The following is a 13,197-nucleotide window of genomic DNA, read 5'->3' on the forward strand; positions in this document are numbered from 1 at the left end:
GGGGGTGAAGCAGAATCTTCAGGGAATTAAAAAGGCTCTACTGAGCATGTGCAAACTCAGATTCTCTAAAGATTTATAACTTGGCCAAATTTGGGTGGATTTCAATGGGGACAGTAAAAGGCACATCCCTTCCTCCCAGGCCACCCTGCTGCTTGGGGGCGCTAGAGCATTGCAAAGAAACTGTTGTAGAAATTAACCTAGCAAAACAATGCCTTTTGCCCTAGCCTCGTTCTTGGGAAAAGGCTGAATGGCTGAAACATTCCCAAAAAATGTCTGCCTGAGGCAGGCCTGCCTGGAAAGTTGCAGCCTGAATGGTTAAAGTTTTTCAAAGTTATAAGAAAGAAAAAACAAAGAGTCTTGCACTGGGAAGTGTCGGGGAACTTGGATAATAGGTGGTGCTACCAGACGGTGCAGTCAACACCCAGCCCAGCTCCTCCATCACAACACAAGGGTGATGTCTGCCTGGTAACACCCATCCTGTCCCTCATGGCACACACCATCATAGCCATTCAGTCTGTTTATTCCCTGTTAGTCCATGGCCCACCTGACCCCAGGCTCATTCTCTCTGCAGGCCAGGGATGGAGAACATGTGCTTCTCCATCTTGGCAAAGGCCACCTTCTTCTCATAGTAGGCAGCCTCGTTGATGAAGGCTGGGTAGATGGTGGTGTCGCCCTCATATGGGATCTCCTCCCCGCTGAAGGTCTGGAAAATTGGGTCTCCGGGGTTCAAGGGATGGAAATCCTTATCCTAAGGGTGGAACAGTTGGTGATAGGCTGGGGCTGGAGTAACCAAGAGCTCCTCCCAGAGTAAGTGCTCTTGCCCTGTTCCTTACAGCGCCCCCTGCTGGTTGAGGCCAGGATCCTCACTGTCCTAGAATTACCCTCTGGTAACCAAACATTTTATTAGACATGTGGCAAGACCCCATGCAGGTCACAGTGCCTTGTGAACTAAGCCCACCCCAACTCATCTCCTGGCTGTCCAATGTCACCCAGCCTGGTGCTGCATCCCTATAGTTTACAGCTCCCTTGAGCCTGAGGGCTGCATAACCAAGATCATGGAATCAACTCCAGTCACCCCGTGTCCCAGAGTAAACCCAGCTTCACCCCGCTGAGCTCGGGGGCTAACTCTGGCACTGCCTTGCCATGGCGGAGCCTTTGTGGTCCAGTTGCGCTAAGGCCCCTTTGTGCTGCTCAGTAGAAGAAACAGGAGCAGAGATGTCCTACCGGCTCTAGAGCTGGTGTAAGAGCCCTGCTCCCAGCCCCCATTAAGACTGCGGGGGTGGGGGGCATTATGCTCTGGCTGGTCTCTGCCCCCCTGGGACCATGGAGAGCAGAGGGCAGCTCACAGCAGCCCTTGGGCTGCTTTAACCCACACCAGTGGCCAGGCGCACAGCTCACAATGCAAGGAGCACAGAGGTGGTTTAAAGCCATCTCCCCCTTGCTCTGCCCTGAGCTCAGAGAAGGGCTGAGGGAGAATCCAGGCCAGTGAGTCAGTCCTTGTTGTTGCCAGGCTGGCTTTGCAGGCATGCTGGAGCTACAGCTGTGATCTCTGCCTCCCAAAGAGAACAACAATGCAGGGGCTGGGACCACCCTATTTCCAGTACACACCCACCTGCAGCTTGGGATGCACCATGGCTGAGATCTCCCCGTCGGGGTAGCGTGGATAGTCCATGCGCCCAGTGATCTTGTACACTTCGATCTCAAAGGCAGGGAGCACCGTGCCTATGGGGCAAAGGGGGCTCAGAATGGGGGGAGCACTGCATAGGAAGGCTGCCCTGCCCTGCCTTTCCCCCCCATCCCACCCCAGTTAATCACAGGCTCCCACCGCTGTGGCTAGAGAGGAAGGTGACCCCCTCAAAGTACTTATATTGGAGGAGAGCCTCACCTAGGGTGACCAGATGTCCCGATTTTATAGGGACAGTCCCGATATTTGAGGCTTTTTCGTCTATAGAAGCCTATTACCCCTGACCCCCTGTCCTGATTTTTCACACTTGCTGTCTGGTCACCCTAGCCTCACCTATCCCTGGGGCCACTGCAGAGCAATGCATGATGGGATAGCTCAATTCATCTCCAGGGTGATGCCTGATGGGATAGCTCATGCCCGCTCTGGGATAACTCACCATTGTTAAAGAGTTCGATGAATTCCAGTGCGCAAGCCATGAGGTCTCTCATCTGAGTGAACAGGTCAGCTCTCGCCACCTGCTGGGGCTGTGGCCCCAGCTCCAGCGCTGCAGGGAGACCACAAGGACCCAGTTATGGCTCGGCTACTGCGCCCTCTCCAGCGTTCCTCCTGAGAGGAGCTGCCAGGAGTCCCCCGAACATGCCCCAATGCCTATTGCTAACCCCGGGGCCCTGCCCAGCACCCACCACCTCCCTCAATTACAGCTACGCCCCAGGTGCCTGCTGAAATACCACCCGTGTCCTTTCATCCCACCCACCCCCAACCCCTACCTCACACACCTGGCCCTCACTGCTCTCAAGACGCTCCCATGCATGGGACAGTGGAAAAGGCTCTGGACAGGGATGCAGAAGCCATGGGGTCAATCCCTGCCTCTGCCTCCAACCTCAGGCATGATCTCAAACCCGTCCCTCTCTGGAGGCACCTGAACAGGAGAGTGTTAGCCTGGCGCGCTAAGCCTGGCTCAATCCCAGGTTTTGGAAAAACTTTAACCACCTCGGGGGGCAAACACCAGGGAGGGGGACGAGCTAGAGAATCTAAAGGGGCAGCGTCAGCACAAGAACGAAGGGGGATGACCCAGCCATGAATAAACAGGCTGGAAATGAAAGGTGGATTCTACCCACCAGAGCAACGAGGATCCGGATGAGCCTCCCAGTGGGATGAGGGTCTGTGTAGGGCAATTCCCCGCAATATTCTGGACAAGGTGGGGCTTAGCTGGGAGCAGCAGTGGGACGGGTTGTGTCTCCCAGGAGAAGGAGATGGGGAGCCATGGAAATGAGGGAAAGAGAGGGCACTGGGAATGGGGGGAAGGAAGGCTTGGGGATAAGAGACTAAGGGGCAGGGCTTGAGGGCTAGGGAGAAAAGGACAGGGGTTAGGAGTGGGGGCAGAACTTGGGGGGCAGAACTTGGGAGTAGGGGGATGGACTTGGGGATGGGGAGGTGGGGCTTGAGGGTGCAGTGGGCGCTGGACATGGGGCACAGGGGCAGGGGTGTGAAGCTGCTGGAATGGTGATGGGATGGTGAGGAGGTGACATAACCAAGGATGTGGTGGGGGGCAGCAGTGTTTGGTGCCAGAGGGGCATGGGAGGGTGGGCTCTGGGGGTTAGCCGAGTAATGCCATTCCCTGCCCTGGGACAGACTCGCTCACTCCGCAGGGCTCTCTCTGCCCCCTGGCAGCACCCGCTCCCTACCTAGCCCGGCTTTGGCCACCGAGTTGATGGAATAAGTCTCCTCGCCCGGCAACTTGTACAGGTAGATTGGACAGGGGCTCCGTGTGTAGTGTGTCTGGGGGAGAGAGAGGAGAGGGATTAGGACAGGGGACCCTGGCCCAATGCAGGGCGAGTGGAGAGATCGGGGACTGGCCCCACCTGGATGTAGTGACACATGTGCATGGGCAGCAGGCTCTCCTCTGAGTCCACGATGAGGCAGGTGCCCATGTTGGCTGTGGTGTTGTGCAGGTCGAACATGAAGTCAAAGGCCTGGGCCGAGCCCTTGGGGCCGTAGGTCTGGTTGATCTCGCGGGCCCGGACCACCTCGTAGGGCTCGTCCTCTGCCTCTGTGGAGCTGGGACAGGGAGAGACAAGTCACATGGAGCCACCAGGGCCCCTGGAGCCAGGGGATGGCTCCAAGTAGGGCTTCCCCTCCCCCTCAGCCACTGGGAGCCTGCTCCCCTTCAGCTCACATTGGCGGCCCCAATCATGGTGTGGGAAAGGTTCCAGGGGGGTCAATGTAAGGGGTGGAGGATCCCCCTGGGGCAGGATCCTGGGGGGGAGTAGTGTGAGGGAAGAGGGGTCCCATGGGGGGTGCAGTGTGAGGGGAAGCCTATCCACTGCTGAGGGGCATGGAATATCCCTGGGCTTCCCACCACCCCTTGGGATAGCAGTGCAGAGTGTTGAATGCTGGGATAACTCATCCCAACCCTGGGATCTGATGCAGAATGATGCATCATGGGTAACCTTACCCATCACTGGAACCTCTCCACAGTGATGCATCATGGGATAAGTTTCCCACCCACTCCCCGAGAACCAGTGCAAAGCAGTGCATCATGCTGGGACAGCTCTCCCCACCACCAGTGCAGAACGGTGCATGCCGGGACAGCTCTCCCACCGCACCGGGGATCAGTGCAGAGCGATGCATGCTGGGATAGCTCTCCCCACCATTCCAAGGACCAGTGCAGAGCGCTGCATGCTGGGATAGTTCTCCCCACCGCCCCAGAGACCAATGCAGAGTAGTAAATGCTGGGACGTCTCTCCCTACCGACCCGGGGATCAGTGAAGAGCGGTGCATCCTGGGGCAGCTCACCTGAGGAACTCGGTGGTGAAGGTACGGTTCAGGTCCCGCCCCATGTAACGCACACACTTCTCGATGGCACGTGGATTGCCCAGGAAGGGCGTGACGGCAAAGCTGCCACGCTGCAGCTCCATGGGGTTCCGCAGCCAGTGCTTGGCCAGGTAGATGCCCGACATCTCATTACCGTGGGTGCCCCCACTCACCGCCACACGGCTCAAGGGCTTGAGACGACAAGAGGCTGCCATTCCTGCAGCTGCTCTGCTCCTGTTGGAGGGGGAAGAATAGAGAATGCTGCCCAGGTCAGAGCCCACATGGGAGCTTCCCCATCCAGTGGCTCGTCTGCTGTTCTGATGTCATCTCCACTGGCCTGGCCTGTGGTGGTGGTGGTGGTGGTGGTGGTGGTGGTGGGGTTGCTGCCCCCCCCCCACACACCGCCCGGACAACTGTAGGGGACTGATGCTCAGAAGCCAGCTGGGATGCCCCCTGCTACCATTACCTTCCAGCTGGAGGCGCTGCTGGTATCTTCTCTGATCAGTATCTACTGGGGCTTCCTCAGCCAGAGGAGTGCGGAACCCACACCTGTCTCCACGCCTCTGGGAATGGCTTCCTTTCAGCAGTGTAGGCGTTACAGGGCTTCCCCTCGCTCAGACCATGGATGGTGCCCTGCTCTTCTTGGGAATCTGCTAGGGCAGTGCCTGTGCCAGGCTTCACACTGCATGGCAGGGGCGCTGGGGCGAGCCTCCCTGGCTTTCAGCAGGTGCACTGGCCACAGCAGGCTCTCCAGAGACTGGAAACTATTCACAGGGCGACTGGCCCTTTAAGAGGGAGTGGGGTTTTGGAGCACCTGTGATGGTTTCCCTGCTGCCCAGGGGGATCCCTGCTCCTCTTAAAGGGCCAGTCACCCCGTGATACTCAGGCAGCTGCACTTACCCACAGGCAGGTATGGAAGAGCTTCAGGACGATCCAGATGGGGACAGAATCCTCAGCAGGATGCCAGGGCCAAGGGGTTATAAGAGGAACACAAAAGCCACCGGCAGGAAGCCAAATCTGCCAAGGTCACCAAAAAGAAAAACCCACAAGGACGGGGAGGAGTTTCCAGGCACTGAGGGCAGAGATTGGCTCTCCACCATTCCCTCCTGTGCCTCCTTCTCCTGGGGGCAAAGGGCTGAGGAACCGCCAGACTGGATCCAACCCACGCCTCATCTAGCCCAGCATCCTGATTTGTACAATAGCCAGCCCCAGCTGTTTCACATGCAAGAAATGCTGCAGTTGTGGGATCGCCTGCCCCCCAGAGAAAGGTCACTTTAGCCCCCAGTCATTAGAGGCTGCAGGGTTGTGCCTTGAAACATGAGGGTTTAAAGTCCTTACATAACCCTAGCTTATTCCTTGAACATGTATCCTAAATCTGCATGGTCTTGTTTTCCACCAGAATGACTGCCCCTTTTAGAAATCCTGCTAAGCACCAGCAATACCTTTTGGCAATGAGTTGCGCAGGCTGATTGGGCGTGGGGTACAAAGGTGTTTCCTCTGACCAGGATGGCTCCATTCCACGGTGCGTCCCCTTCTTTTTGCCAGGTGGAGGCGAGGTGACAGTGAGTGAAACAGACTAGAAATGGTGCAGCCAAAGGCATATCCTGGGAGTGCTGAACACTCACCTCTCAGGCAGCCGATAAAGGTCCCAGCCCACCTGCTGGCTGGGGGTGTATGTTAAGAAAGACCCCTCAGCTCCAATCCTGTTCACTGCCAGTCAAGGGCCATCAATATCAATCTCTCCTTGGGGCTCCCAGGTGTGAGAATCTGCTCAAGGTGCAAGCCATGGAGCCCCTCAGTGTTTAATATTTACCTCCCGCTGTTGGGACTTGGATGAATTATACCCCAAGGCTGGCAGTGACCTCTGCACTGAGGTCTCCTTCATGGCCTCCAGCCCGGAGACCTGCTGCACCTCCGCTGCTGTTGGGGGCAGTCCATCCCCAGATCATAGGCATCTCAGGGGCCCAGATGCTGGATGTACAGTCCCCAGGAAATGAAGGTGAACCCCAGGCCTTGGGAAGGGTGGGAGGAACCCTGAGGGGTTTAGGGAGCCCTGACTGGATTCCTCTGGCTCCATATCTAAAGGACAGGGCCCCAGCGGGTGTACATCGGTATCACTCCATTGGAGTCAGTACTCATTTACACCCACTGAGGATCAGGCCCCACATGCTCACCTAAAGCCTGCCCAGATCTCTCAGCCCCGTATTCTCTCCCAGCCTGCCCTGCACAGGGAGATCGGTGTGTGTGTGTGTGGGGGGGGAATTATCGGCTGCTGGTGGTGGGAGCTGGTAGAATAGACAGGAAGTCTCTGCAAGCTTGATTTCAGTCCCCTGCTAGCTCAGTTGGTAGAGCATCAGACTTTTAATCTGAGGGTCCAGGGTTCAAGTCCCTGGACAGCTGATAAACTATTCACAAAGATCTTAGATCTCTCTCTCTGCTGTTCCTGCCCTAGTTCCTCCTGTCCATAGGCCCCCTTGCTGGTCTGCTCTTGTACCTCACTAATCCAGGTGGAGCGCCACACCAGCTCTTCTAATGCAGTTTAAGCCTGACCGGCAGCTGCCCCCCTGCAGCTGTGCCAATGTCCCTCAGTCCTAACTCACAGCCCCCCTGCTACTCCAGCCTTGGGCTTCCACTGCCCTGCTGAAGCCCCTCCATCCTGACCCACAGCCTCTCCCCCCTGATTTCTTTCCAAGGTGGGAGTGGCACTAAGCTGGTTGTGAGGGGCAGGGCGTGTTTCCTTCCCGCTCTGGCAGGGACAAGCCAGCTGGGAACTAGGCTGCAGCTGCCCAGAGAAAGCATGACACAGCAGGTCTAAGGGCCCCAAGGCCACCTCCAGCCCTGAAGGCATGGAAGACCTTAGGATGCTATACAGCTATAATGGGGGAGGGAGAACAGGGGAAGGCCAGAGGGAAACTCCACCCAGGAGCTTAATGGGAGCTGGGGGGTGTCTATAGCCAGACCGACTGCTATGGCTTCGGCTCCCCAAGCAAGTACGTGTTGAGGTGCTGGCCTCCGGCCTGCCCCCTGGTGGCCCTGAGGGTGCATTGCCTTCAGCTCCCTCCATTCTACCAATCAGTTACTTACAACAGAGTACCTCAAGCAGAGGGAAGTCTGATGTATTAGCTGTTGGAGTGAGTCTAAACCCCTCTTCCTTAGGGTCCCTATAAGGGCTCAGTTAGGCCACATCTCCCTCTTTCAGGAATCACAAGCCCTGCCCCCTGGAGCAGGGTTGGTACAAACCAGGCAGGTTCCTCTAATGGGATAGGATTGGGGTCAAGCCAGGTGCTTGGGGAATCCCTCCCTCTGGGCCCTTTTAACTGCACTCTGGTAGCTTTGCAGGCCCAGGTGCTCCTTACTCAATGAGCTGCGAACCTGCCACCTAGATGGTTAATCACTTCAAGTGGGCTGAGTTGGGCTTGTTCTCGCTAATGAAGCCAGCCTTGGGTAGACTGGGCCCTTTCTCTCCTTAAAGGAACTGCTCCCTTGTACTAAGACCCCAGTGGTGTCCAGCTCTTCTTTGAGCAGCTCCCACACTCTATTCCAGCCCCTGGAGTTGTGTTGTTTATATTCAAGTAATCCACGAGTCTTAACAGTAAGTCATTGCTAGTAACTTAATGCCCATCTGTGTGAGATATGTAGTTAACACATAGACAGGAAGACCACAGGAATCCAGGTGAGAAGTCCCTTCTCCCCCTCCCGCCAATGGTGCCCATGCTCCCTGGGAAGATGAGGCACAGTCACCCACTTTGGTGGCTACGCTGTGACTGTCTTCCTCCCACACGGGGAGTAAGTTCGCCCAGGCTGCAGTGCCACAAAACAGCCACTATCCTTGGCGCTAAGGTGGCAGAGAGACTTAAAGGGTCAGCTCCTTGGCTGGTGGAAATTGACATTGCTTCATTGACTCCCATGGAGCGACCACTGCTTTACCCCAACTGGAGGTCCGGCCAATTGGCTCCAATGGAGCTATGGCCAATTGCCCCCAGCTAGGGATCTGGCCTTACGGGTGGGATAGAGACTGTATTTCTTTCACATGCCTGTAGGGGGCGTCTCTCCACGGCAGGGGTGAGATATTTTGTCCAGGAGGCAGGGGAGCAGGGGGAAGCGGTGGGGCAGTGTGTGGCGGGGTGGGGGCACACTGGTGGGCTGGGTAGCCAGTCAGCGGCTACACAGAATCATAGAATATCAGAGTTGGAAGGGACCTCAGGAGGTCATCTAGTCCAACCCTCTGCTCAAAGCAGGACCAATCTCCAGCTAAATCATCCCAGCCAGGGCTTTGTCAAGCTGGGCCTTAAAAACCTCTAAGGATGGAGATTCCGCCACCTCCCTAGGTAACCCATTCCAGTGCTTCACCACCCTCCTAGTGAAAAAGTTTTTCCTAATAGCCAACCTAAACCTCCCCCACTACAACTTGAGACCATTACTCCTTGTTCTGTCATCTGCTACCACTGAGAACAGTCTAGATCCATCCTCTTTGGAATCTCCTTTCAGGTAGTTGAAAGCAGCTATCAAATCCCCCCTCATTCTTCTCTTCTGCAGCCTAAACAATCCCAGTTCCCTCAGCTTCTCCTCATAAGTCATGTGCTCCAGACTCCTAATCATTTTTGTTGCCCTCCGCTGGATTCTTTCCAATTTTTCCACATCCTTCTTGTAGTGTGGGGCCCAAAACTGGACACAGTACTCCAGATGAGGCCTCACCAATGTCGAATAGAGGGGAATGATTATGTCCTTCGATGTGCCGGCAATGCCCCTACAGTCCATGACATCCTCCAGATCATTAATGAAGATATTGAACAAAACCAGCCCCAGGACCGACCCTTGGGGCACTCCGCTTGAAACTGGCTGCCAACTAGACATGGAGCCATTGATCACTACCCGTTGAGCCCGACGATCTAGCCAGCTTTCTATCCACCTTATAGTCTATTCATCCAGCCCATACTTCTTTAATTTGCTGGCAAGAATACTGTGGGAGACAGTATCAAAAGCTTTGCTAAAGTCAAGGAATAACATGTCCACTGCTTTCCCCTCATCCACAGAGCCAGTTATCTCATCATAAAGAGGCTGTCAGTCCCCAGGGATCTCCATGCGGCCTCCTCACTGGAGCTTCCCTCACAAAGAAAGCGGGATTGCTGCTGCGCTCGCCCTTTCTGCTAGTCCCTGGGGCTGTGGGGATCATCTGGGCCAGTGAATCAGTGTCACCTTCCCATTCTGGGCTCCTTCACCGTGGCCATTTCTCAGTTTCTGCCATGCACAGCCCCAGAACCAGTCACCTTTCCACCCTGCGCCTCCCGTACCCAGCGCCCTGCACCAAATGTGCTACAGGGAACCTCTTCCATTCTCTTCCTTCTTCCTGGCCCTGTCACCCCAGACCCCATAGCTGCTGAGGGCTACTGCAGGGCCTGCCTTTCCTTGCCACCTGGGCTTTCTCACTCTCATCTCAGGCTCTCTGGCCCCATTTCACTCGTAATGAGAGCTCCCAGGATGCTGAAAAATTGGAGAGGGTGCCAGGAAGAGCCGCAGAAAAGCTTTGAGGGTGGGAGAAAATGCCTGAGAATGAGAGACTGAAAGAGCTCCATGTGTTTAGCTTATGGAGTAGAAGATCAATCAGGATGGGGTCTTGGTGACAACGTATCAGTACATCCCTAGAAGAAAACACCAGCTGCTCTTTGAGCAGAGAATAGGCATAACTGGAACCAAAGGCTTGGTGCTGAAGGCAGACACGTTCTGACTAGAAACAAGGCACGACTTTAACAGCGAGGGTGGTTAGCCATCGGAACAGACTGCTAGTGGATTCTCTTTCTCTTGGTGGCTTCAAAACCAGCCTGGAGGCCTTCCCGGAAGATGCTTTAGCCAAATGCAAGAGATGGGGCTCAGTGCAGGGATAAATGGGCCACATTCTCTGGCCTGTGCTATGCAGGAGGTCACGGTGGATGGTCTGATGACCCTCAGCTCTCTGGCTCTATAGCAAGCTGCGTGATAGCCCATCTCGTGCTTTGAGCCTATTTTTTAAAGTTGGCAGATTTAGTTTTGTGAAGGCAGCAGTATTCCCCACTTGCACCTTCCCCCCATCCTCTCCCAGTAGTAGAGATTTCTCGGTTCCCCATTTATTGTTGTAGAAGATGGAAGTCAGGAAACTGCAGTGTGGAAGTGAAAGTGCTGAGCTCGGGAGTCAGGCTGATGCCTGCCTGTGCCATGCTCCCCCACCCCCCAGGGCCTCAGTCCAAGCTGGGAGGAGTCCTTGCTTTGAGTGCGCCCCAGGGCTGTCACTCTCCAGCCACAGACTCAGCTCACACAGCTGTAGGCTGGGGGGATTCAGGGGAGACGACGCAGTGACATACATTCATACCCACCGTGGGGAGCTCTGCACACAATTAACTGGCCCCTGTAGGCCTGTGGCCGCACAACTGTTAATGTATTTATTCCCACCGCACCCTTGGGAGATAAGGCAGTGCCATTATCCCATTGTACAGAGGGGAAACTGAGGCACGAACACACATCACACAGGGAGTTTGTGGCAAAGCGGGGAGTCAAACCAACATCTCCCGAGTCTCAACCTTAACCAGTGGGCTACACCACCTCACTGCTGTGTGAGTGGGAAACACCCATCAAGGCCAGGGTGGGTATCTGAGCACAAGGCCTGCCCGAGGCCAGGATCCCCTCAACATTCCCTCAGTTGCCACCTGAGCGGTGGGACCTAGAATTCAGGGCACTCACCCCAAAATCGCTCCTTCACCCAGTCTCCTCTGCCTATGCACCTGATCTGGAGGCAGCATGGTCTAGTGGATGGAGACCTGGGTTCTATTCCTGGCTCGGCTGCTGGGTGACCTGGGTAAGTCATCGCACCACTCTGTGCCTCAGTTTCCACATTGGTAAAAGGGGGCTAATAATACTGCCCTCCTTTGAAAAGCACTTTGAGATCTATGGCAGAGAAGAACTAGGGATGAGTATTATTAGCACAGGAGGCCTCAGGCCTGGCTGCCACGCACCCCATGGGGGCCCACTTAGTCCAGCCTTAGGTGCTCAGTCTTGGCTGGCATGTAAAGGAGAGAGCAGTGCTCTAGCAAGGCCATGAGTTGAGCACTGCTCAGCCTCCTTTCTCATCAGGGGAGCCACTCTGCACTGACATGGGGCTGTCTAGGTGCTTGTATTCCCCTCACCCCGCGGCACATCACAGCCAGGCACTAATCAGAGCAGTCCTACGGCCTGGGTTATCCAGGGGGAGAGGCCAGACATTCCAATGAAGCCTTCCGGCCTTAAAATCTACAAATCAGTCATAGATTTTGTCCTCACAATTGCCCCCTCCCCCCCCCGAGTGAGGTATGGCAGCATTGTCCCCTTTTCACAGCAGGGGAAACTGAGGCACGGGGCAGCAAAGTGACTTGCCCAACTTCATACAGGAAGGCTGGGTAGAGCGAGGAATGAAACCCCGGTCTCCTGAGTCCCCCACCAGGAGGACCTATCCATTAGCCTTCCTATCAGAATTGGATCCCTGGTCTCCCATGGCGGGACAGCCTGGAAAACATTATAGTGCTAGACTCCTGGATCTCAATCTATTTAGCTGAATAAAGGGAAGGCTAAGGGTGACTTGATCATAATCTGTAAGTACCTACATGGGGAACAAATGTTTAACAATGGGCTCTTCAGTCTAGCAGACAAAGGTCTAACACCACCCAATTGCTGGACGTTGAAGCTAGACAAATCCAGACGGTGTATATTTTTAAGGGTGACAGAAGTTAACCACTGGAATGATTTACCCAGGGGCGTGGTGGATTCTCTGTCACTGGCAATATTTAACTCGGGATGGTATGTTGGACTAACAGCTTTGCTCTAGCAATGATTTGGGAGAAGTTCTATGATCACAATGGTCTCTTCTGGACTGGGACTCTAGGAACCGGTGAAAAACACAGGGTGAGGGCCACGGTACTGTCTCCAGTACACTGCCGATTCTCCAAATAGCAAGGCGGACACAGATTTTATTCAGATAATCGGGAGTTTGGATAATCAAGGGGGCAGGAGCCATTCAGCAGCAGGGTGGCCTCCTCCACCGCTCAGGGCCATGGCCGCCCAGAGGATTCAGGGGGCCTGGGGTCTTCGGTGGCGGGGAGCCCCCCGCCGCCGAATTGCCACAGAAGACCTGGCACTTCGGCGGCGGGTCCCGGGGCGGAAGAATCCCCCGCCGCGGGTCTTCAGGGCACTTTGGCAGCGGATCCCGGAGCGGAAGGACCCCCCACTGCCAAATTGCCGCCGAAGACCCGGAGCGGAAGAAGCTCCGGGGGCCCGGGCCCCGTGAGAGTTTTCCGGGGCTCCCGGAGCAAGTGAAGGACCCCACTCCAGGGGCCCTGAAAAACTCCTGGGGGCCCCTGCAGAGCCCGAGGCCTGGGGCAAATTGCCCCACTTGCTCCCTCCCGGGTGGCCCTGCCCAGGGCTCCTCCTCCTTGTAATCCTGGCTGGTCTCTGCTCCATTATCCAAGTCCTCTCCTTGTCCCCCAGCAGGAGCTACATGCAGCAGAGGGAACTATCTCATGACAGGGGGCTAGGAAGGGCTTCAGATAATGCACAGGTTCAGCTAATAGAATTTGGCTCCATGTGAGTATACTGCATCTGCTTCTATGCTCCCACCCCTGTAGTGTGTTTCGCAGGGTCAGCCCTGCAACAGGGACGGGGGCTGTGAGCAGCTACAAATGGAGCTGCCTGGAGGCCAG

The 13,197-nt window shown here is 55.7% G+C and overlaps 1 protein-coding gene and 1 non-coding gene across 2 annotated transcripts; one reads left to right on the forward strand and one right to left on the reverse strand.

The window, feature by feature from the left end:
- Positions 1-504: 504 nt before the first annotated feature.
- On the reverse strand, positions 505-5,513 carry ACY3 (aminoacylase 3). The gene is made up of 7 exons (XM_054027066.1): positions 5,399-5,513; positions 4,481-4,732; positions 3,547-3,742; positions 3,370-3,463; positions 2,121-2,228; positions 1,613-1,722; positions 505-748 (listed from the first exon to the last, which is right to left on the reverse strand). Exons 2-7 carry the CDS (start codon positions 4,711-4,713, stop codon positions 557-559), a joined length of 933 nt encoding a protein of 310 aa, XP_053883041.1. The 5' UTR covers positions 4,714-4,732; positions 5,399-5,513; the 3' UTR covers positions 505-556.
- A 1,317-nt stretch (positions 5,514-6,830) lies between these two features.
- TRNAK-UUU (transfer RNA lysine (anticodon UUU)) lies at positions 6,831-6,905 on the forward strand. Its single transcript has one exon. It is a non-coding gene; the product is annotated as a tRNA-Lys (tRNA).
- The last annotated feature ends 6,292 nt before the right edge of the window (positions 6,906-13,197 follow it).

Source organism: Malaclemys terrapin, chromosome 4 (assembly GCF_027887155.1).
Source record: "Malaclemys terrapin pileata isolate rMalTer1 chromosome 4, rMalTer1.hap1, whole genome shotgun sequence".
NCBI lineage: Eukaryota > Metazoa > Chordata > Testudines > Emydidae > Malaclemys > Malaclemys terrapin.